The sequence below is a fragment of the Odocoileus virginianus genome, chromosome 4 (assembly GCF_023699985.2).
Source record: "Odocoileus virginianus isolate 20LAN1187 ecotype Illinois chromosome 4, Ovbor_1.2, whole genome shotgun sequence".
NCBI lineage: Eukaryota > Metazoa > Chordata > Mammalia > Artiodactyla > Cervidae > Odocoileus > Odocoileus virginianus.
In genome coordinates, this window is record NC_069677.1 from 83360949 (window position 1) to 83383016 (window position 22068).

Genomic DNA, 22068 nt, shown 5'->3' on the forward strand with positions numbered 1-22068 from the left:
AAGCGGGGCCTCAGGTCCTTCCTGTGTCTCTGTCGACACACACACTCGGCTTCCCCAGTGGCTCAGCTGGTAAAGAACCTGTCTGCCAATGCAGGAGACACAAGGGACGCGGGTTGGATCCCTGGGTCAGGAAGATCCCCTGGAGAGGAAATGGCAACTTGCTCCAGTATCCTTGCCTGGAAAATCCGGTGGACAGAGGGCCTGGTGGGCTACAATCTGAGTACACACGCACACACAAATGTATGTGTAGTTATTGTTCTGTGCTTCCCCAGAGTAAAAACAAATATCTTTTGTCAATATGTATGTGACTAAACCGTGAAGAGGTATTTATATGACAGCTCGCAAGTCAGATAGATCCATGGATTTGAAACATTTAAACAAACAGCGCCACTTTGTAGAAAGTGGTTAGTGAGGGGGAGGTGAAGAGGCTGGTGGATCCCATGCGAAGACTGGAAACGCCGGAAACATGTTTCAGGGAAATTCGTCTTGGGTTATGCACTCTTTTTCAGACTTCTTAAACTCGACCTGAGAACTGTAAGCAAATAAAAGTCCTCACAAACCAGGGAGGTAAATCCTCCAGCCGAGAGGCTCCAGGGGGAGGGGAGAGGGAGTGACTCACCCAGAGCTGGGAGAGACGCCCCCCACCAGGCTCCTCCTCCACCCTCTCCTCCCTTCACCCCTCCCTCCCTCCTGGGCTGAAACTCCAGAACGAGAGCAGACAGGACTTCTCTCTGTCCGGCCAGCATCACGGTCACTACAGCCCACCCTGCCCCCGGCCCCTGCTCCATGGTGACACGACCGCCGGTGACATGAGGCTGCCCCGCGCTCTGCTCCCCCTGCTGCTGCAGGCCTGCTGGGCCTCTGCGCAGGACGACCCCCTGGCATCGAGGGCCATCGCCTTCCAAGGTGAGTGGACTTGCCGTGTCTGTTGGGCGAGGCCGGACTGGACCAGACGCATCTGGCGTGAGGTCCAGGGGACCCCGGCCCCTGCCTTGATGCTCAAGCGCTTAGATGCGGCCCAGCTGGCGGGGGACCCTGGGGAGGAGGACGGGCCTCACCGGGTCTCAGCCCCTGTGCCCCTTGAGTGTCTGCACCCCCTCTGCCTCCATCATCGGCTCCTTCTGATTCCTTCCTGGTGGTCAGTCAGGAAACGTGGTCACCTGCTCCTACCCACCCTCTCCTGAAGGTCAAGCCCCTCCCTGGCAGTTTTAAATTCAACTTCTCCTTGCTCTTTTGGGAGTGTTGGGGTCTGACTGGATATAAGGGGGTGACTGGCTGGGGCAGTGGCCAGTGGGGCTGGTGGGGGCTCACCTGGGGAAGGGGGAGTGCCGGGCTGAGCCTCTCCTCCTGTCTGTGACCCAGACTGCCCTGTGGACCTGTTCTTTGTGCTGGATACCTCCGAGAGCGTGGCCTTGAGGCTGAAGCCCTATGGGGCCCTGGTGGACAAGGTTAAGTCCTTCACCAAGCGCTTCATTGACAACCTGAAGGACAGGTAGGACCTTGTCCTCCTCCCCCCATCCACCATGCTCTTGGAGGGCGGGGGAGACTGGCTGGTGTCTCCCCTACCTCAGCCAGCAGGCAGAGCTGGGCCTCAGTGTCCCCATTCTGAGAAGGGCGGTATTGGCCAGGCCACTTGAGTGCCTTCCCCTGGGGCTGTGTGATTCAGGTGGGCTAGAAAAGGACTGAGTCGAAATGGAGCCGGCTGTTCAGCCAGGAGGCCAAGGGGGACAGTGCTATATAGCTTGGGCTCCCCAAAGGCAGTGTTGAACAGCTCCCCTCCCCCACCCTGAGCAGGCTTGGGACGCTGGCCTGAGGCCCTGTGGGTCCGCCTGGTACCTAGAGGGGGCGCCCCTCACCAGCCCCCTGGACACTGACCACTGCCCAAGTAGACGGTCACAGCCCAAGTCCCAGACCCGAGATCTCAGTGTCCCCCGTGTCCAGTGTCCTAGTCAGAGCGGCCCCAGCCTGGTGTTGGCTTTGGGGGCAACATGCTCCATCCATCCATTCATCCCTCCACTCGCTCACTCACACATGGGGGAGCCCCTGGCGGCGGGTGTGGCCGAGGACGGGACACGCCTGCCAGGAGGCGGGGCTGGACCAGGGGGCGGGCTAAGCTCAGAACCAGGCTCCACCCCCTCTCCCTCACCTTCACAGGCCCCACCCCTCCTCCAGCTCTGACCCACTGACCTGCTGGGGGCTGACAGGCCCCCAGCCTCCCACCCACCAGAAAGGCTGCAGGGAAGGAGGACCGTCTGCCCAATGCAGGGCACTGTGGGACCGAAACCCCAGACCTTCTGAAATGCCCGGGTTTATGAAGGCCAGGGAGGGCCCAGGTGTGGACAAGTTTCGTGGAGCGTGCACGGGGCAGCCAGGTGACCCAGCATCCCACTCTGGGGGGCTTTGACCCCGTACCTCATTCACTCCAATTGTGAACTGGGGGCTCTTCCTGCCTTTGGGGCTGTTGGCGTCCCACGGAGGCCTCTGTCACCTGTCGGCTGATGGGCTGGAGGGGCCTGGCTACCCCCTGAGATCCTGGGCCAATGTGACCGGGGCAAAGAGAAGAAGCCACTCAGATCCAGGGGTCCTATCCCCTCCCTCCCCCTGTCTCCTGTCCCCTGTCACTGGCTCCACTGCTATCTATGCAGGGTCTGTCCCCGACTCCATGGCCCTGGGATAGGGTCTCGGCTCACGGCTCCTCATCTGAGGCCCTGGAGATCAGGGGACATGGTGGTCACTAGCTGGCTGGGCCCGCCCTCCTGGCCACCCCCATCTCCCCGCCATGTGCCCCGCGGCGCGGGTACCAGTGTCTCAGGGCTGCTTATGGGACCACGGGCTCCTCCCTCTCGGCGTGAGAGGGGACCGGCCGTCTGTCCACCTGTGACCCCGCTGAGCAGGGGAGGGGAGCGGGCCGGGGTGTGGGGAGGCCCGCTCACCATCCTGGGCCCGCAGGTACTACCGCTGTGACCGCAACCTGGTGTGGAATGCGGGCGCGCTGCACTATAGCGACGAGGTGGAGATCATCCGCGGGCTCACGCGCATGCCCAGCGGCCGCGACGCGCTCAAGAGCAGCGTGGACGCCGTCAAGTACTTCGGGAAGGGCACCTACACGGACTGCGCCATCAAGAAGGGTCTGGAGGAGCTGCTCGTGGGGTGAGTGCCTGCCGCCCTGTGGCGCCCTCCCCCGCTTAGCTCTCCCTGGGGAGGCCCAGCGCTGCCTGGCTGCTGCCCGCTGGCCGGCTGGACTTTGGTGCCTGAGGTCCCCAGAGCAGACCTAGAGCCCGAGGGGGTCGTGCTGGCGACCACCGCCCAGCCTACCCCCTCGCCCAGCCTACCCCCTCGTTCTCTACCACTCTGTCCCTTCCTCTAGCTATCCACTGTCTCCTCAACCACTGAAGGCAGAGGGGACCTGAAATGTGATTCCACAGAACTTTATTTTGTTTTAATATCCTTTTCTATGTTGTTGTTCAGTTGCTCAGTAGTGTCCCACTCTACGACCCCATGGACTGCAGCACTACCAATTTCCTCTGTCCTTCACCATCTCCTGGAGCTTGCTCAAACTCATGTTCATTGAGTCAGTGGTGCCATCCAACCATCTCATCCTCTGTCAACCCCTTCTATTCCTGCCCTCAACCTTTCCCAGGATCAGGGTCTTTTCCAGTGAGTCAGCTCTTCACATGAGGTGGCTAAAATATGGGAGCTTCAGCTTCAACATCAGTCCTTCCAATAAATATTCAGGACTGATTTCCTTTAGGATAGACTGGTTTGATCTTGCAGTCCAAGGGACTCTCAAGAGTCTTCTCCAACACTACAGTTCAAAAGTATCAACTCTTTGGTGCTCACCTTTTTTATGGTCCAACTCTAACCGTTTTCTGTAAGCCCACCTTATGGCCGGATCAACACAGGGAAACTGAAAACACTGCTCTGAGAGCCACCCTTGGGTCTGCATCTCCCTCTGGGGTCTCTAGCCCCCTGCCCCTCACCTCCAGTCTAGGGGTCTCAGCGATGTGGTCCCAGTGGGGCCCTGAGCTGTCGGGATCCGCGATGGCCTGAGGAGGCTGGGCCAGGTGGTCTCACCTCCTCCACACCCTGCAGGGGCTCCCACCTGAAGGAGAACAAATACCTGATCGTGGTGACTGATGGGCACCCTCTGGAGGGCTACAAGGAACCCTGCGGGGGCCTGGAGGATGCCGTGAATGAGGCCAAGCATCTGGGCATCAAAGTCTTCTCCGTGGCCATCACACCAGACCACCTGGTGGGGCACCCCCCAGGGCCTGAAGTGGAGGGAGGGGGTACCCAGGGACTATCATGGGAGAGGGGTACAGACATAGCCTGAGGGACTGGGGCTCCAGGGGAGTAGAGGAGGGGAGAGCCTGGCGCTCCCACTGTTGCTGACGTTCACCCTCGCTCTGGTTGCATCCACGGCAGGAGCCACGTCTGAGCATCATCGCCACGGACCACACGTACCGGCGCAACTTCACGGCGGCCGACTGGGGGCAGAGCCGCGACGCCGAGGAAGTCATCAGCCAGACCATCGACACCATCACGGACATGATTGTGAGTGCCACCTGCAGGCCCAGCACCCCGCCGAGTCCAGGTGCTGGAAACCCTGTGCCCAGGAATGAAAGCTAATTTGACTTTTCTCTCTCACTTTTCAGAAAAATAATGTGGAGCAAGTGGTAAGCCCCTCCCCGCCCCCCATGTCCCCCACCCTGGCATCACCATCGCCCACTCCTCCACCAGCAGTCTGAGCGCGGGCGGCCGGCGTGGCTGTGCCCACGCTTCCTGACATGTCCCTCTGTCCTCTTCCCATCCCACAGTGCTGCTCCTTCGAGTGCCAGGTGAGTGTGGCCCTTGCCCACCCCCACCCCTGGGCCACCCCAATGGTGCCCCCACTGACCGTTCTTTTTGTGTCTTGCAGCCCGCCAGAGGACCCCCCGGGCCTCGAGGCGACCCCGGGTACGAGGTAAGTGGCCACATCCTGCCGGTGCTTACCTTGATGGAGGGGGAGACCTGGGAGAAATATCCTGCAGGCTGCCGCCAGGTCTAGGGGTGCAGCTGGACCCCAGGCAGCTGCCCTCAGCACCCACCGCCCAGATGCTCTGCTGAGCAGGTGTCCCAGCCATGGGAGAGGGTCTGGGCGTGGTGACCCCGCAGCCGATGTGGTGGCCATGGCTGCCATGGGGTGGGGTCTGCTGCCCCATCCTTCTTCCTGTGGTAGAGGGCATGGCCTTCCTGGAGTGAGTGTCCCTGTGGCTCTGCTCCTGGAGGTGGGCCTGCCGTGGGATGGATGCAAACATGGGCCCAAGGCCAGACTGGAAAACAAAATTCGTTGCTAGTATTCACAACCCGGGAGCTCACTCATGAAATTCTAGATTTCTGGCTTTTCCTGGAAAGTGTCAAGTCCAGTGGCCATGGAGCCATGTGGCCACCTTCCACAGGGGGCTTCTAGGCTGCATCCACCTTGCACTCCCACCTGCCCCTGGGGGCCCAGCACGGCAGCAAGAACAGGCAAAGAGAAAAGAGTCAGGGTTAATTGGGCTGGCGCGGGCAGCCCCAGGGCTTGGGGTGGGGTGTGTGGGAGAGACCCTGGGGCATTGGGGAAGGTTCCTGGAAACCATGTAGACAATGGAGATGGGATGGAATAACTTCATAGACCTTGTTTTGTTAGCAAATAAGGGCTTCCTTTTATCAGCGTTTTAGAAATAAATGGAATTTGTCCTCTGACCATGATCTGCTCTCTGTTCTAGGGAGAACGAGGGAAGCCGGGGCTCCCGGGAGAGAAAGGAGAAGCTGGAGAACCTGTGAGTGCCGGGTGCCTGACTGAGGGGTGGGGACGCTGAGAAGCCAGAGGCCAGGGAACCAGACCGCAGAAACTTCCAGAAGGATGACTGGTTTCTGAGCACCATGGTCGTGTGGCCTGATTCTCGGAGGACATGGCTCCTGTGGGTGATGAGGACTTGGGGGCACACGGCCCAGCTGGCCCTGCAGCACTCCCACCCGGGCAGACCCCACGCCCCTCAGTCCCCCGCCCCCCACAGGCCCACCTGCTCACAGAGGGCAGGGGGCAGCGGTCGGCCAGCAGGTGGCCTCTGCTTCAGCCACGGTGGTCTCCGCCCCGGGGTGGGGGGCCCTGTGTCTCTCCCTCCCTGGAGCTCCACTGAGGGCCCCCAGGAGTGGGGCTGGGCTTCCACAGCAGGGCGCTTCTTGGACACAGGTCAGGGGTCAGCCTGCCGGGTCTCTCCAGCCGACCAGGCCTGAGTAGGGTGGGGAGTGAGGGGGCTGGGTGGGGGTCTCCTGCTCCCAGGGCTGTCTAACACGCCCCCCTCCTCTGCTGCAGGGAAGACCTGGGGACCTCGGACCCGTCGGCTACCAGGGCATGAAGGTGGGTCTCTCCTCCCCCACGCGGCCTTGCCCTGGACCTCAGGGCATCAGGCCTTCGGCACCCCTCACACCCACTTCCTCTCTTCTGTTTGCTGTGTAGGGAGAAAAAGGGAGCCGAGGGGAGAAGGTGAGTGACCTGCGGCTTTGGGACGTGTCCCTGGGGCACGGAGTGGCCCCCCACTCTGGACAAGGACAGTGCTGCCCGTTCCCTGCGTGGCGAGGCTGCAATGAGCTGGGGGTGCCTCACCCCACGATGGGGAGACCAAGCCCCTCACCCTCCCTTTCTATCTCCACAGGGCTCCAGGGGACCCAAAGGCTACAAGGTGAGATGCCCGAGGGGCACAGTCGGTGGGGACACTGCCCTGTGGGGGTGCAGTCTGACCTTTGTCTGACCTTTGATTTTTGCACTTCTCAGGGCGAGAAGGGAAAGCGTGGCATGGACGGCGTGGATGGCATGAAGGTCACCCTCAGCTCGGGGAGGGTGGAGGCGGGGCATATTTTTCGGGGAAGGGATGGTGGGCCAGGCTGGCTATCCTCGAGGAGGTGGGTGGATAGGGGTCTCGTGTGTGGTCACCCTGGGCAACTCTGAGGTAGCATGGAAGGCAGGAGACGTTTCTTGCCAAGCCTCAGGTCCCAGTGGACCCTAAGCTACCCAGCCAAGCTCAGAGTGTCTTCCATTGGGGGGAACTTTCTTAGGAAATGGTGGATGAGCCAGAGCTGAGAGGCTTGACCCCCAAACCCACCTTCCTCCTTGCAGGGGGAGACAGGGTACCCCGGCCTGCCAGGCTGCAAGGGCTCACCCGGATTCGACGTAAGTCACTTTCTCTCACCCACATCTTAAGGCTGTGAGCTCTCAGGAGTGAAAATTGCCTCAGCCCTCCTGCCAACCGTGCGAAGTCACGCATGCCATGTGGCCTGGCGACCTGTCCTGCTGGCTTGTGGCTTGCCGGCAAGTGGCTGCCAGTGGCTGCCATTTCAGACTGTGGTCTGACTCTATGTCCTCTCCCCAGGGTGTCCAAGGACCCCCCGGGCCCAAGGGCGACGCGGGTGCCTTTGGACTGAAAGGAGAGAAGGTCAGTGACTCGAGCCCACAGAGGGTGGGCCCGGCTGGAGCTTAAACGACCCACCTGGCATTGCGGAGAACTTCCTTCTGGAAGCAGGTTCTCGGCTTCAGTGTGGGGACCAGGCCCCACTGCTCTTCCCAGGCTGGCAGGGATGGGCGTGGGAACCTCTGCCCGGGAGAGCACAGGGTCCCCAGCCTTGGGCGTGTCCCGCCCCCATCGCACTTCTGGCACCTGCCTGTCCATCCGAGGCCTCTCTGGACACCTCAGGACAGTCCACACAGCCTGCAGCCCTCTGGTCAGCCCAGGATCGACCTGCTCACGTGAATTGTAAACTCAGGAATAAACTCAGTGAAATACTCACACTGTGGCGGGCAGAGCAGTGAGGCCTGAGGATTCACATTCTGCCTCTAATTTGAATCTGTTGCTGATATTTCTCTGGGCTTTCAGCAACAGCAAATGCTGGAAAAGTTGGAGGAGTAACATGGATTCTATCCCAAATGCATCCTAGCAACATGGATGTCCTGGAGTGTGGTTGAGGTCTGAGGGTGCCAGCCCCCAGCCTGGCAACCCCAGGCTTCCACTCTCGAGGGCCCGGCTGGCCCCTGCCATGGGCAGTGTTTGAACCTGGGAAGTGGGTTTGGTGCAGAGATGTGGGTGGCTAGGGTCATCAGGGACTGCGGCTTGAAGCCTGGGTGAGGAGGGCCAGCGTGGGGCCATGGGCCCCCAGGACAGCCGGGCATGGCCTCCTGAAGGCTGACCCTCGGGTCTTTCCAGGGTGAGCCCGGAGCAGACGGGGAGCCTGGGAAGCCAGGGAGCACGGGGCCCCCCGGAGATGAGGTGAGCGTGCATGTTTCCCTGATGCAGTGGGGGTGACCGCGCCTGGGAGGGCCTCAGGGTCAGAGGAGACGGTCTGCACTGTTGTTCTCAGGGTGAGCCCGGAGAGCCCGGTCCCCCGGGAGAGAAGGGAGAAGCCGGCGATGAGGTAGGAGCCCTCCTGCCCGCGACACCCCAGACTCAGCAGAGATCTTCCTGCTGATGAACTCATGTCGATTCCTCTTACTCCAGGGAAATGCAGGACCAGACGGAGCCCCGGAGAGAAGGTGAGCGGGTGCTCTGAGCCTTCACCAGTCAGCAGCCGGTGTGACTGGTGTGGCCCACGTGGCCCCAGGTGGATGGGGCGGGGCATGAGGCAGAGAGACCATGCATCCTGGCATCTGCTGGGGGGACAGCCCCGAGCCCAGGCCCCAGGCTCCCACCCCACACCTCACCGCCTCTGCCCCCTCCACACAGGGAGGCCCTGGGGAAAGAGGACCTCGAGGGACCCCAGGTGCGCGGGGCCCAAGAGGAGACCCGGTGAGTTACTGTCCCCAAGCTGGGACCCCCATCCCCTGAGGGGGAGGCAAAGACCCGGCCAGACTGGGGTCAGGCCATCAGAACCAAGGACAGGTCACCGTGACCCTCTGGCCCTGAGGTGTGGGTGACCCGCACCCTGGACTCCCATGTCCCAAAGATCCCCCTCTCCAGCCTACTTCCTGTGTGGGACCTCGCCCCCCAGGCCCCGAGCTGCAGAGAAAGGTCAGCAACAGATTCCCCACCCCTGCCGGGGGGACAATGTGCTGCCTCCAGGCCTCGGCAGGGGTATCGGCCAACATGGGAGAGAAGGAAGCAAGACCACCGCAGCAGACACAGGAGCTGCCAGCCCCCCGCCGGTGGCCCCCAGGGCGGCCGTCCTCCCCGTCTCCTCCTCAGTGGCTTTTCCCCCCAGGGTGAAGCTGGACCCCAAGGTGACCAGGGACGAGAAGGCCCCGTCGGTGTCCCCGGTGACCCGGTATGAAGCCTGGCTGGCAGGGGTTGGGGAGGGGCGTGGTGCTGCCAGATGGGAGCAACTCACAGATGCAGGGGGAGGTCTCTTCACTGCCAACGCAGGTGCTTCCTTGTGGGGGTGTGGCCTGGAGACCTGGGGTGTCTGGGGTTGGGGGGACGGCGGCCAGGGGGCTGGTACGGATTGGCAAGGTGGACCAGTGCTCACAGGGGGAGCCCTGTCCCTGGGTGGGCACTGCCAGGATGCAGCCTTGAGCAAAGACCCCCAGGCTGCCCCCCACGTTGCCCTCAGAGTGGGGAGGATGCCTTGGTGCGGCTACAGCTGAAAGAGGTCAGTGAGGGTGGATGCCGGGCAGTGAGCCATCAAGACCAGTGGGGGCGGGGAATGGGGAGCGGGGCTGGCAGCAGCAGAGGTGTGCTGGAGCCTGGGCCGTTGGGGACCCCTCCAGCCTGTGGAGGGGGGCAAGGTCTCGGAGGACTGAGCCCAGACAGGTACCACACCGGAGATGGACTGTGTAAACCTCCCTCAGGGTTTGGAGCCCGGGGCCGAGATGCTGGCAGGAAGTTGACTTGGGAGTGTCAATCCAAGAACATTCCAGAATTCCTGGGCGTGACCTTCTAGAGGCTATGCTAGGGGAGGGGAAGACAGTGGAGGCCTGAAGAAGCAGTGGGCTGGGCGAGAGGAACAGCCTGGGAATAGGCTGGAAGCTATGAGTGGCTGGATGGGAGAGCTGAGATCACTCCCCCAGGGAGCATCATGCCTGACCGCCCACCCCCCCCACCGCCAACTGGTACTCTCAGCCCATCTTCTCCAGACCCTGACTGGGTCCTGCTGCAGGGTTCACAAGTGGAGGGCATGTGGGGTGACAGAACGCACACAGAGACAAGACAGGTCAGGCCGGGCTGTCACCACTGGGCAGGCCTTGGCCAGAGGGACAAGGCAGGAATCTGGCCGTCGGGTTTGTCGAAGCTGCCACACCACCTTGATGGGTGGTCTTGGCCAGGCTATGCTGGAGCTCTGATGGCATCCTGGCACTCTTGGTGGCCAGTGGGTCCTGGAAGAGGTCTACAGAACCCACTCGAACTCCAGCCAGCCCTGGGGAAGCACAGGAAGGGGAGCACACAGCCTGGTGCCACCCTCACGGGGCAGGGGGCCTGGCAGTTCAGTGGGGAGACAGACCATACGTCTGTGAACACATAGCAAATGGACCAGCGTGCGTGGTGAGGATGCGTGGCAAGGAAGCTGGGTCCTGCGAGGCCCCAAACTCCACCCGCCCCCTCCCATGGGGTGAGGGCTGCACCTGGGGCCCACAAGCCCCTGAGGGCCCCTGAGATGAGGGTGCAGTCTGGGCTGGGCACCCTTGGCCTACAATGGGGCCTCTTCCTTGGAAGGGTCTGCTTCCTGCCCCTCATCATTCTCACGGACTGTGTGTAGATTGTCCGCAGTGTTTTTCTTTACAGAAAAATACTGTCATAAGTATCAACATCCATCTGTTGTTCAGTCAGCTCATCTGTCCATCTGTACATGTGTTTATCCATCTTTATCTGTCTGTCCACCCATCACCTGTGTACACATGTGCGTATCTATCCATCTGTCCATCCACCCATCACCTGTGTACATACGTGTGTATCTCTCCATCTGTCCATCCGCCCACCACCTGTGTACATGTGTCAGTTCAGTCCATCTGACATATGTGTCAGTTCAGTTCAGTCTCTCAGTCGTGTCTGACTGTTTGCAACCCCATGGACTGCAGCACACCAGGCTTCCCTGTCCATCACCAACACCCGAGGTTGCTCAAACCCATGTCCATCAAGTCGGTGATGCCATCCAACCATCTCATCCTCTATTGTTCCCCTTCTCCTCCTGCCTTCAATCTTTCCCAGCATCAGGGTCTTTTCCAATGAGTCAGCTCTTCATGTCAGGTGGCCAAAGTATTGAAGCTTCATCTTCAGCATCAGTCCTTCCAATGAATATTCAGTACTAATTTCCCTGAGGATTGACTGGTTTGATGTCCTTGCAATCCAAGGGACTCTCAAGAGTCTTCTCCAACACCACAGTTCAAAAGCATCAATTCTTCGGAGCTCAGCTTTCTTTATAGTCCAGCTCTGACATCCATACATGACTACTGGAAAACCATATCTTTGACTGGATGGACTTTTGTTGGCAAATTAATGTTTCCACTTTTGCATATGCTGTCTAGGTTGGTCATAACTTTTCTTCCAGAGAGCAAGCTCCTTTTAATTTCATGACCGCAGTCATCATCTGCAGTGATTTTGGAGCCGAAAAGAATAAAGTCTGTCACTGTTTCCATTGTTTCCCCATCTATTTGCCATGATCTTAGTTTTCTGAATGTTGAGCTTTAGGCCAACTTTTTCACTCTCCTCTTTCACTTTCACCAAGAAGCTCTTTAGTTCTTTGCTTTCTGCCATAGGGTGATGTCATCTGCGTATCTGAGGTTATTGATGTTTCTCCCAGCAATCTCGATTCCAGCTTCTGCTTCATCCAGCCGGGCATTTTGCATGATGTACTCTGCATGGAACTTAAATAAGCAGGATGACAATATACAGTCTTGATGTTTTGGAACCAGTCTGTTGCTCCATGTCCAGTTCTAACTGTTGCTTCTTGACCTGCATACAGATTTCTCAGGAGGCAGTCAGGTGGTCTGGTATTCCCATCTCTTGAATAATTTTCCAGTTTATTGCCATCCACATAGTCAAAGGCTTTATTGCATAGTAAATAAAGCAGAAGTATATGTTTTTCTGGAACCCTCTTGCTTTTTGTATGATGCAAAGGATGTTGGCAATTTGATCTCTGGTTCCTCTGCCTTTTCTCAATCCAGCTTGAACATCTGGAAGTTCACAGTTCATGTACTGTTGAAGCCTGGCTCAGAGAATTTTGAGCATTACTTTGCTAGCATGTGAGATGGTACAATTGTGCAGTAGTTTAAACCTTCTTTGGCATTGCCTTTCTTTGGGATTGGAATGAAAACTGACTTTTTCCAGTCCTGTGGCCACTGCTGACTTTTCCAAATTTTTTGGCATATTGAGTGCAGCACTTTCACAGCATCATCTTTTAGGATTTGAATTAGCTCAGCTGGAATTCCATCACCTCCACTAGCTTTGTTTGTAGTGATGCTTCCTAAGGCCCACTTGACTTCATATTCCAGGATATCTGGCTCTAGGTGAGTGATCACACCATTGTGGTCATCTGGTTCATTAAGATCTTTTTTGTACAGTTCTTCTGTGTATTCTTGGCACCTCTTCTTAGTATCTTCTGCTTCTGTTAGGTCCATACCATTTCTGTCCTTTATTGTACCCATCTTTGCATGAAATGCTCCCTCAGTATCTCCAATTTTCTTGAAGAGATCTCTAGTCCTTCCCATCTTATTGTTTTCCTCTATTTCTTTGCATTGATCACTGAGGAAGTCTTTCTTATCTCTCCTTGCTATTCTTTGGAACTCTGCATTCAAATGGGTATATCTTTCCTTTTCTCCTTTGCCTTGAACTTCTCTTCTTTTCTCAGCTGTTTGTAAGGCCTCCTCAGACAACCATTTTGCCTTTTTGCATTTTTTTACAATGTGTACACATGTGTGTATCTATCCGTCTGCCCATCCACCCATCTGTCTAGTCATCTGTCATATATCTATGGATGTATGTATCCATCCATCCATCTATCTGCCCACCCACCTGCTCATCCATCCATCCTGAAGAGCTTCCAAGACAATATCCAGCATGTAAATTCTTAGCAGCAAAATGTCTTAGCCCCAGTGTTATGTGTATGAGTTGACCTTTGCCAAATAATCCTACCTACCTGCCCATCTGGCCCCCACTCACTCTCCCCCAAGAATGTAAAGCAAGCTGCACACACTCTTCTGCCAACATGAGCTGTGATCAGACTCTGGCTCCGCACGTTTACTCGTCTCCTGGATTGACTGTTGGTGTGTTTGTGGGCTGAGTGTGGTCTCTGCTGGGCTGCTCACGCAGTTGATCACTTCCCGCCAGGGTCTGTGTTCCCCACGGTGGTGGGGGATGAGGGGCTGCATCCGTGGTGCAGACGTTGTTCTCATCTGTCCTGAGCTTGTCTGGGGTGCCTTGTAGTTGAGGTTGTCCTGCTTGTGCACAAAGGTTTACAGATGCTCTCACCCCTTAAAGTGTGGTTTTGCTCACCTCTGATTCGTCGGGAGCGTAGACTCCAGCGGTGGAAGAGGGGTGGGCTTGCCCTCCTTGGCCTGTTGTCACAACGCACACGAGTGCAGTCTGTCTCAATGATTGAAATGCGGTTCCGTCAGGTTTAAAGCCCCTCGTGTCTACGTGTCTCTTTCTGGAGCGACTGTCACACGCCCCTGCTCTTTCTGTGTCCTCCCTGTCCCCACAGCTGACTCGTGGCCTCAGGCTGAGTAGGCCCTGTTGCCAGGCCGCCTCCCAGGCCCTGGCCTTTTCTGGACGGTAACTGTGGAGCTGTGGCCGCTCCCGGCCAGTGGTGCTGACACATTCTGCCCGGGTTCTTCCTGTGGCACTGTCAGGAAGTCATTCAAACTCTAAAGGCACAGGACACTGGAAGCGGGACCCGGCCTGGGGTCCTGGGTGCATCCCAACCGCGTTAGTTTTCAGAGTAATTGGTTGTTGCAGTAAAAGGAAGCTGCCGAAAGTGTGGGGCAAAGGGAGGCCCTTCTTAGGCCGCAGGAACCCTGAACACTGCTGGGAACGGCTGCCTCCTTTGGGGGGGGCCCTGTGTCCCTCCAGCCTGCGACCAACTGGGGATGGTCCCCCCTGGACCTGTGGCTCCCAACCCAGGTGGCACTTGGTGACCTGCACATGCAACTTCCCGGCCCCCAGGTCTTCTGTTTCTGAACTCAGCCCCACCCTCCCGACCCTGTCAGGGGCCCCACAAGCCCCTCCCGACTCCAGACCCAACAGGAGGTCGGCTCTGACACCAGGGTCCATGCAGAAGGTCCTGGGAAATGTGTTTTCCCAAATCGCAGGAAAAGGCAACTGAAAAACTGAGGAAGGGTCCCGTTCTCCTGTTGTGCACCTGGCCACCAGGCCTGGCCTGTCCCCGTCCCCCCGCAGTGGGCGCCCCGTCCCCCCGCAGTGGACACCCCCACCCCCCCGCAGTGGGTGCCCCATCCCCCCGCAGTGGGCACCCCGTCCCCCCGCAGTGGGCGCCCCCACCCCCCGCAGTGGGCGCCCCATCCCCCCGCAGTGGGCGCCCCCATCCCCCCACAGTGGGCGCCCCCATCCCCCCGCAGTGGGCGCCCTGCATTCCTCCGAAGTGGGCATCCCCTCCCCCCGCAGTGGGTGCCCCAGGAGCTCCACCCAGTTTGGTGTTTCCATGTCTCAGACAGTTCCTTGAGTTCCCAGGATGGGCTACTGGGGACCAGGAGGCATCACCACACAGGGCCACTCCCGTCCCTTTCCTGTCCCAAGATAGGTCAGGGGTCTGTGGAGTCCCTGGGGGACCAAGAGCCTGGACGGGAAGGCAGGCGATGGCCCCCAGGGAGCGGCAGGATGGAGCAGCCAGCAAGGGTGGGGTGTGGGGCCGGGGGCCATGGAGGGTCAGAGGAGGCCCATCGGCTGTGTCCTCTCTCTGCAGGGCGAGGCTGGCCCCATTGGGCCGAAAGGATACCGAGGTGATGAGGGGCCCCCAGGGACCGAGGTGAGTAGCCTCCCTGCCACTGTCCCAGGAGGGACTAGCCTGACCCCCGTCCCCGCCCCCCACCCAGACTTCTTTGGGAGAACCCCCTGGGCTCCCACACATAAATGTTTCATTTCACTTCATGGAATGTGTGACTCTGACGACATTTAGAAAATGCAGAAAAATATTAAAAAGAGAATTGAAATCGAAAACCCCACCTAGACAGAAACAGCATCAACAGATTGGCTTCTTTCTTTCCAAATTCCTTTTTTTTTTCCTTTGCATGTTATGCCTTATGAATTTGACTTGAGAAGGTTTTTTGTTGTTTTTCTCATTATGAACTCAGACCTTAGCAATTGTTCAACTTTGCTGACATGCTGGCGCTGGCCACGCCTGCAGTGTGTCTGCTGGCTCCTCCACCCCGTCTGGTTGGGCTCTTGGGTGTGACTCCCCCACAGTGACCCCCTGGGTCCCTGTCCCTGTTCTGGTCACCTCCTTCTTGGGTCACTCCCTGGGTGGACATGGGGCAGGTGTAGCCTCTAAGGCCCAAAGGTGGCATGGCCTCCAGGATTCTGGGTTTTAAAACCTTTTTTTGAGTAATTTATGTGCTGCATGAAAACATGTTATCTTATTTAATTCTTCTCTTTCCTCCAGGAGGCCTTGTGCCTCCGAGCCTATGTGGCTTGCTACCCAGAATCCACTTCATTTTCTCCTCCTTAGGGCCCCAAAGGAGCTCCGGGGCCTGCAGGCCCCCCCGGAGACCCCGGGCTGATGGGTGAGAGGGTGAGTGATGCAGGGCAAAGGGTACATCCTGGGCGGGAGATTGCCTGGGGCCCAGAGACTGGAAGCAGCTGGCCTGGGCGAGTCCTGCAGTGGCTGGACTCCATCTGCTCTCCCAGGGTGAAGACGGCCCCCCCGGGAATGGCACCGAAGGTTTCCCCGGCTTTCCCGTGAGTACTCTGCGTCCTGCCTGATGCCCCCTTAAGCCAGTGGGGCACATGGCTCTCTGGCTGGGGCTGCCCCTCTGGTGTGACTGGTGTGACTGATGTGACTGTCCCGCCTTTCCCTAGGGCTACCCAGGCAGCAGAGGTCCTCCTGGGATAAACGTGAGTACACGCCATCTGCTCTGTTGGCCGTGGGAGGTGCACTTGGGCACACACGCTCGTGCACGCACATTGCTCCCACACCTGAGCAAACACGTGCAGACACACACAGCCCCGCCTCAGTCCAGCTCATCGCCAAGCCCGCCCCCCGCCCCCAGTCTGTGTCTCTGTCTCCTCAGGCCCTGCTCAGCCCCGGGCGCCCCTGCTGGCTGACACTCCCCTCGGGATCTGTTCACTCCATGGCCCACCCCAGAGGCCTGACCCCTAGAAGCCCAGAGCTGCAGCACCCACCCCAACCCTGGGCCGGCTCCCCCTAACTATGTGCTCTTCATCACCTGCAGGGCACCAAAGGCTACCCCGGCCTCAAGGGGGACGAGGGAGAAGCTGGGGACCCCGGAGAGGACGTGAGTGCAAAGCCCACTGCGTTTGGCGACATCCCTGGTCAACCTCGGCCTTGAGGACCCAGAGCCCACGGACCATGGGGGAACGTGGCTCCGAGGGTGGCTGAGCGTTCTGGGGGTCAAGGGGGTGATGGCCAGGCTCATAGCATGTGGTCTGGCCATACGTGGCAAGCTGACGACAATGCACTGTGTCTTTCCAGAATAATGACATTGCTCCACGAGGCCCCAAAGGAGCAAAGGGCTACCGAGGTCCTGAAGGCCCCCAGGTGGGTCCATAGGCGGGCGGGTGCCCTCCCTGAGGCTGTGGAGTCTGGGGTGGTGGGAACCTGGGAGCAAGGCTCTGGGGATGGGCTCCAGGAGGATTGGGGGGACATGCAGTTTCAGGGTCTGGGGGGCTGAGCATGAAGGGGTGGGCAGAAGGGGAGGGCAGATCTCCAGGCGAGCTGTGACGGGCATGGTAGCACCTCAGGTGGTGCCTGGGTGAGGCCGGGCACCTTGCCCATCAAGGTGGCACCGTTAGACCCACCGGGACACTCTCCCGTGGGGGGATGAACTCCCACTGACCGCCAGGAAAGGGCAATCGGACAATGGTCACCAGGTGGATGACAGTAGCAGGTTCCGAGCCTTCATGGTGCAGAAGCCTCGGCTCCCCCTAGGGTTGGGGGACCCTGCATGAAGGGGGTCAGCCAAGGGCTCCTGTCAGATCTGCGGCCGAGGAATCAGCACGGCCCCAGCGTCCACCCTGACAATCCTTCTCCTATCCTTTCTTGGACAGGGACCCCCAGGACACGTGGGACCACCAGGGCCAGACGTAAGTGTTGTGAATATCCTTGGGGACTGACCACTGTGGCCAAGGCTCCTGTGGGGGTGGGGAGCCTGACAGCAGCAGGGATCACAGGATGGCCACAGGGAGACATGTGGAGGCCCCAGCAGGGACACTGGAGGTCACAGCCGACACACAAGGGCCGTGGGGGCACGTGACAGTCACAGTGGGGATGTGTGCTGGTCGTAAGGGAGCATACAGAGCCACGAGGGGGGACACATGATGGCCACAGTGAGACACCCGAGGCCACATGTCAGAGGCCACATCAGATGTCCATGCCCCGCAGGCAGGGGCCTCCCAGGTAGAGCGGGGCACGCCCTGGGAAGGGGGACACCCTGCCCAGCCCAGCCCAGCCCCTCTGCGGTCCCAGCTGGAGTCCCAGGGGAGGGGGACCCGGAGGGCTGGCCTCACCCCTGAGGCCTGGGAAGCCTCTCCCCCCACCCCAGGGGGCACCACAGGAGAACCAGTTCCTTCTCCTGGGAGTGTCTCTTCCCTCACCCCCAGGAATGCGAGATTTTGGACATCATCATGAAAATGTGCTGTGAGTGTCTCCCCCTTGATCACTACCCTGATGAGAAAGAGCGTCCTGCCATATGCCGCCTGGGGGGTGCAGGCAGGCAGGAGGGCAGGCGCGGGCCCCTCCTGAGAGGAAGCTGGGGGGAGGGGGAGGGGGGCCTGGCTGGGGGGTTTAGTCTCAATGCCTGTCCCTCCAATGATAAAGTCTGGAGGGGTGCAGGGGTAGCTGGCTGGGGGGTTAGTCTTGACGCCATATGATCGCCTCTTTCTTCTCTTCCCAGCTTGCTGTGGTGAGTCTGACTCTTCACCTGGGGGGCAGACTCATCTCCCCTCCCCTGGATTGGCCCTGGGTGCTGGCCTGCCCATCCTCCCCTGGTCATTCACGCAGCCAGGGATGGGGGGACCGGAGTTCTCTCCATGACCCCCAGTCCTTGAGCCCCCACCCCTTGCTGCCCTGCTTTGGAGGGGTCCTGGGATGGGCTCCGAGGCTTACCGCACCCCTGCCACATGCAGAGTGCAAGTGCGGGCCCATCGACATCCTCTTCGTGCTGGACAGCTCCGAGAGCATCGGCCTACAGAACTTCGAGATCGCCAAGGACTTCATCGTCAAGGTCATTGACCGGCTGAGCAGGGACGAGCTGGTCAAGGTGAGGCGGCCGCCCTGGCCTCGCTCGGGGATGAAGGTGCCCAGGGAGGCAGGGCTCTGTCCTGACACCAGAGTGGAAGGGCCGGGTGCTGAGGGCTGCAGGAGAGACGCCTTGTTTCTCAAAAGCCAAGGCCCCCAGTCCAGCAGAGCACGAGAGCCCCCTGGGGGCCTGGGGGCCCGGGACTGGGGGGTGGGTGGAGGCGTGACCTGAGCAGGGAGAAGCACCAGCACCTCGGGGATCCTGGGGGTGCTCCTCATGGCGGCGGCTCTCTCGAGCAGTTTGAGCCTGGGCAGTCGCATGCAGGCGTGGTACAGTACAGCCACAACCAGATGCAGGAGCACGTGGACCTGAGGGACCCCAACATCAGGAGTGCCCAGGACCTCAAGGAGTGAGTGTGGCCGCTTGGCGCCGGCACGCGCATCATAGCCCAAGGCCCACTTCGGCCCTGACCCCAGACCCTGGCCCTGCCCTTGACTCCCGGCTCCCCTGACTCCTGGTTCCTGCCCTAATGGTGCCGTGGCCCTGCAGAGCCATCAAGAAGCTGCAGTGGATGGGCGGGGGCACCTTCACGGGCGAGGCCCTACAGTACACCCGGAGCCGGCTGCTGCCGCCCACCCAGAACAACCGCATCGCCCTGGTCATCACGGACGGCCGCTCGGACACCCAGAGGGACACCACCCCGCTCAGCGTGCTCTGCGGCCCTGACATCCAGGTGGGATGGCCCCCACGCCACACTGTCGCCCTCACGCCCAGGGGCTCAGGGGACTGTCCGCACCAAGGGCCACACCAACACTGTCCCTCCCCCCCAGGTGGTCTCCGTGGGCATCAAGGATGTCTTTGGCTTGGCCGCGGGCTCTGACCAGCTCAACGTCATCTCCTGCCAAGGCCTGGCACCCCAGGGACGGCCGGGCATCTCGCTGGTCAAGGAAAACTATGCCGAGCTGCTGGACGACGGCTTCCTGAAGAATATCACCGCCCAGATCTGCATAGGTGAGCGTGGCAGGTGGGCCCTGTGGCTCAGCTGTCCGTCCTCTGCTCGCTGTGACCTCCAGCTGTGGCAGCAGATGCCCATGGCCAGCGGCAAGTCCACTCCCCTCTGAGCTGCTCCCCATTCTTACTCTGGAGGTTGTAGCCTGACTCCCTTGTGGCTTGGCATCCACACACGTGTTCCCCGAGTGTGGGCTGCACCGTGGTCTCCCACTGCACACACATGCACTGGGGTCTGAGGTTGGGTGCACCCAAAAGTGTGGGCAGTGGTGGGCCTTGGAGCCTGAGACCCCTCAGAGGTTCCCACGTAAGGGACACACTTGCCACGTCTGTCTGGGCTTGGCCCAGGATCAGAGCTGAGTCCACATTGCAGCTGCTGGGCGGTAACTAGAGAATGTTTCAGGCTCAGACTCAGGGCCCCGACTGGCGCAGTGGAGCCAGCATTACCTGGGGCTTGTGGCATGGGGCCTGTGCTGTAGAACCCTTCCTCAGCCCTGAGCTTGGTCTCCCTGTTCTTGGAAGGGCTGGTGCCTGGAGGACCCTTCCATCACTCAAAGGCCCCCTCTGGAATAAGGGACATCCCTCCTGTTGGGTGGAGACAGTGGTGGCCGTGCCTTCCACCTCAGAAGTGCCAGGGGTCCTCTTGTTAGGCGGTTACAGGAGGAACAGCGGCCCCTGTGATCACTGGTTCATGCTGTGGGGTTTTCTCTTTTACAGACAAGAAATGTCCAGATTACACCTGCCCGAGTGAGTACTGGGGGGTGGATGGGATGCTCGTGGGGGGCTCTGGGTAAGAAGGGTCTGGAGGCCATAGGGGGCGGGGCAGGCTCCCAGGGCCTGCGGTGCACGCTCACAGCTGCTCCGCCCGCAGTCACCTTCTCCTCCCCGGCCGACATCACCATCCTCCTGGACGGCTCAGCCAGCGTGGGCAGCCACAACTTTGACATCACCAAGCGCTTTGCCAAGCGGCTGGCAGAGCGCTTCCTGACAGCGAGCCGGACAGACCCGGGCCAGGACGTGCGCGTGGCCGTGGTGCAGTACAGTGGCACGGGGCAGCAGCGGCCGGAGCGGGCGGCCCTGCAGTTCCTGCAGAACCACACGGTGCTGGCCAACACCGTGGACTCCATGGGCTTCTTCAATGACGCCACCGACGTCATGGACGCCCTGGGCTACGTGACCCGCTTCTACCGCGAGGCCTCGTCCGGCACCGCCAAGAAGAGGCTGCTGCTCTTCTCAGATGGTAACTCGCAGGGCGCCACGCCGGCCGCCATCGAGAAGGCGGTGCAGGAGGCCCAGCGGGAGGGTGTGGAGATCTTCGTGGTGGTGGTGGGCCGCCAGGTGAACGAGCCCCACGTGCGTGTCCTGGTCACGGGCAAGGCGGCGGAGTACGACGTGGTCTTCGGCGAGCGCCACCTGTTCCGCGTGCCCAGCTACCAGGCGCTGCTGCGGGGCGTCTTCTACCAGACGGTGTCCAGGAAGGTGGCTCTGGACTAGTGGCCTGGCCCCTGCCACCGAGACAGAGGCAAGAGGGGACCTAACGTTCCTGACCGACCCGACTAGCTAGGATTTTTTTAAGGGAAAGCTTGAAAAGCCATGATTCGATGCTCTATGCTTGGCCCGCCCCCCAGAGCAGAGTGTCGGTGCTGGGGTTCTGCAGGCCCCCTCCTGCCACCTGCCTGAGCCTGCACCCCAAGTGCCCTCCTCCTGCTGCCTGTCCACGTCCCCTCATCCCAGTCAGAATGCTAGCACCTGGTTCTCTTTCCTTTCTGGGGTCTGCTGTCACTGCCTTCCCTCTCCACCAACCCCCGCCACCACCACCCAGAGCTTGACTTCCCTCCGATCCTAGAGTCTTTCAGGAAACCCTCGCTCAGCCAAAAGTCAGGTCTCCCAGGGAACTTGCACAGGAGCATGAGCCCTGATGAGCTGACCCCCCTCACGAGGCTCTTGTCACTCACACCTGCCAGCAGAAACCACGACTCCTCCTTGATGGCAAAGCCCAGACCGCAAACCCCAGAGCGAAGGTGCTATCCTGCCCCACCCCACCCCAGGACTGGAGGCCTGGCCGCACCCCCTGGGGCACAGTGAGGCATTTTATCAGAAACAAGCTGAAGCCCTTTTTCCTCAAGAAAGTGATTGGTTCTACATTTTATTGAAGATTTTCTTGGTTCTTTAGTTTTACTTTTACTCCTTTCTGTGTTTTTTCTCAACCGTGTTCATGTGGGCGACTTTTCCAAATAAAGGTTTTCACTCTCCTTTCCGTGGTCGTTGTTCCGAGGAGTTAAACCGCCTTTGTGCTTGCCCTTTGCAGCGACAGGAGGACTCAGCGGGGCTGAGGCGTCCAGCGGGCCTGAGAGGTGCCTCCACGGCCAGGCGCCGTCCATCCACACCCCTCTTCCAGGTCTGGGAGAAAATCGGGAACTTAAAGGCCGTCCCCGGTACTTGGGGAGGAGTTGGGAGGACGAGCCTGACACTCTGACTGTAGAATCGGAAGCAGGTTCAGAGGCAGTGGGGGCCGCTGGGAGATAGGTCCCCCAAACGGCCAGCATTCCAGCCCCCAAACCACCCCAGGATGTCTGCAGGGGCTGGGCAATCCAGCCTGGATTCAGAGCAGACCGCAGAGAGGCCCGCCCCCCACCCCTGTCTTCAGGAGAAGCCCCCCATCTGAGGAAGGCAGGTAGACCGCTGTGGGG

General features: G+C 59.9%; 1 protein-coding gene and 1 long non-coding RNA gene across 2 annotated transcripts; one reads left to right on the forward strand and one right to left on the reverse strand.

Moving 5' to 3' along the window:
* Positions 1–301: 301 nt before the first annotated feature.
* On the reverse strand, positions 302–3056 carry LOC139034831 (uncharacterized). Its single transcript, XR_011487409.1, has 3 exons — positions 2802–3056; positions 2413–2532; positions 302–532 (listed from the first exon to the last, which is right to left on the reverse strand). It is a non-coding gene; the product is annotated as an uncharacterized lncRNA (long non-coding RNA).
* On the forward strand, positions 678–21630 carry COL6A1 (collagen type VI alpha 1 chain). Its single transcript, XM_070466914.1, is given in 35 exon segments — positions 678–906; positions 1363–1492; positions 2950–3150; positions 4093–4252; positions 4426–4554; positions 4656–4676; positions 4818–4838; positions 4919–4963; positions 5748–5801; positions 6338–6382; positions 6482–6508; positions 6678–6704; positions 6797–6841; positions 7139–7192; positions 7392–7454; positions 8220–8282; positions 8374–8427; positions 8511–8549; positions 8736–8798; positions 9211–9273; positions 14860–14922; positions 15622–15684; positions 15801–15851; positions 15972–16007; positions 16346–16408; positions 16606–16671; positions 17181–17216; positions 17733–17769; positions 18026–18034; positions 18258–18391; positions 18670–18779; positions 18920–19103; positions 19201–19381; positions 20096–20125; positions 20250–21630. Coding segments are annotated over 35 exon segments (3087 nt in total). The 5' UTR covers positions 678–809; the 3' UTR covers positions 20873–21630.
* Positions 21631–22068: the final 438 nt, after the last annotated feature.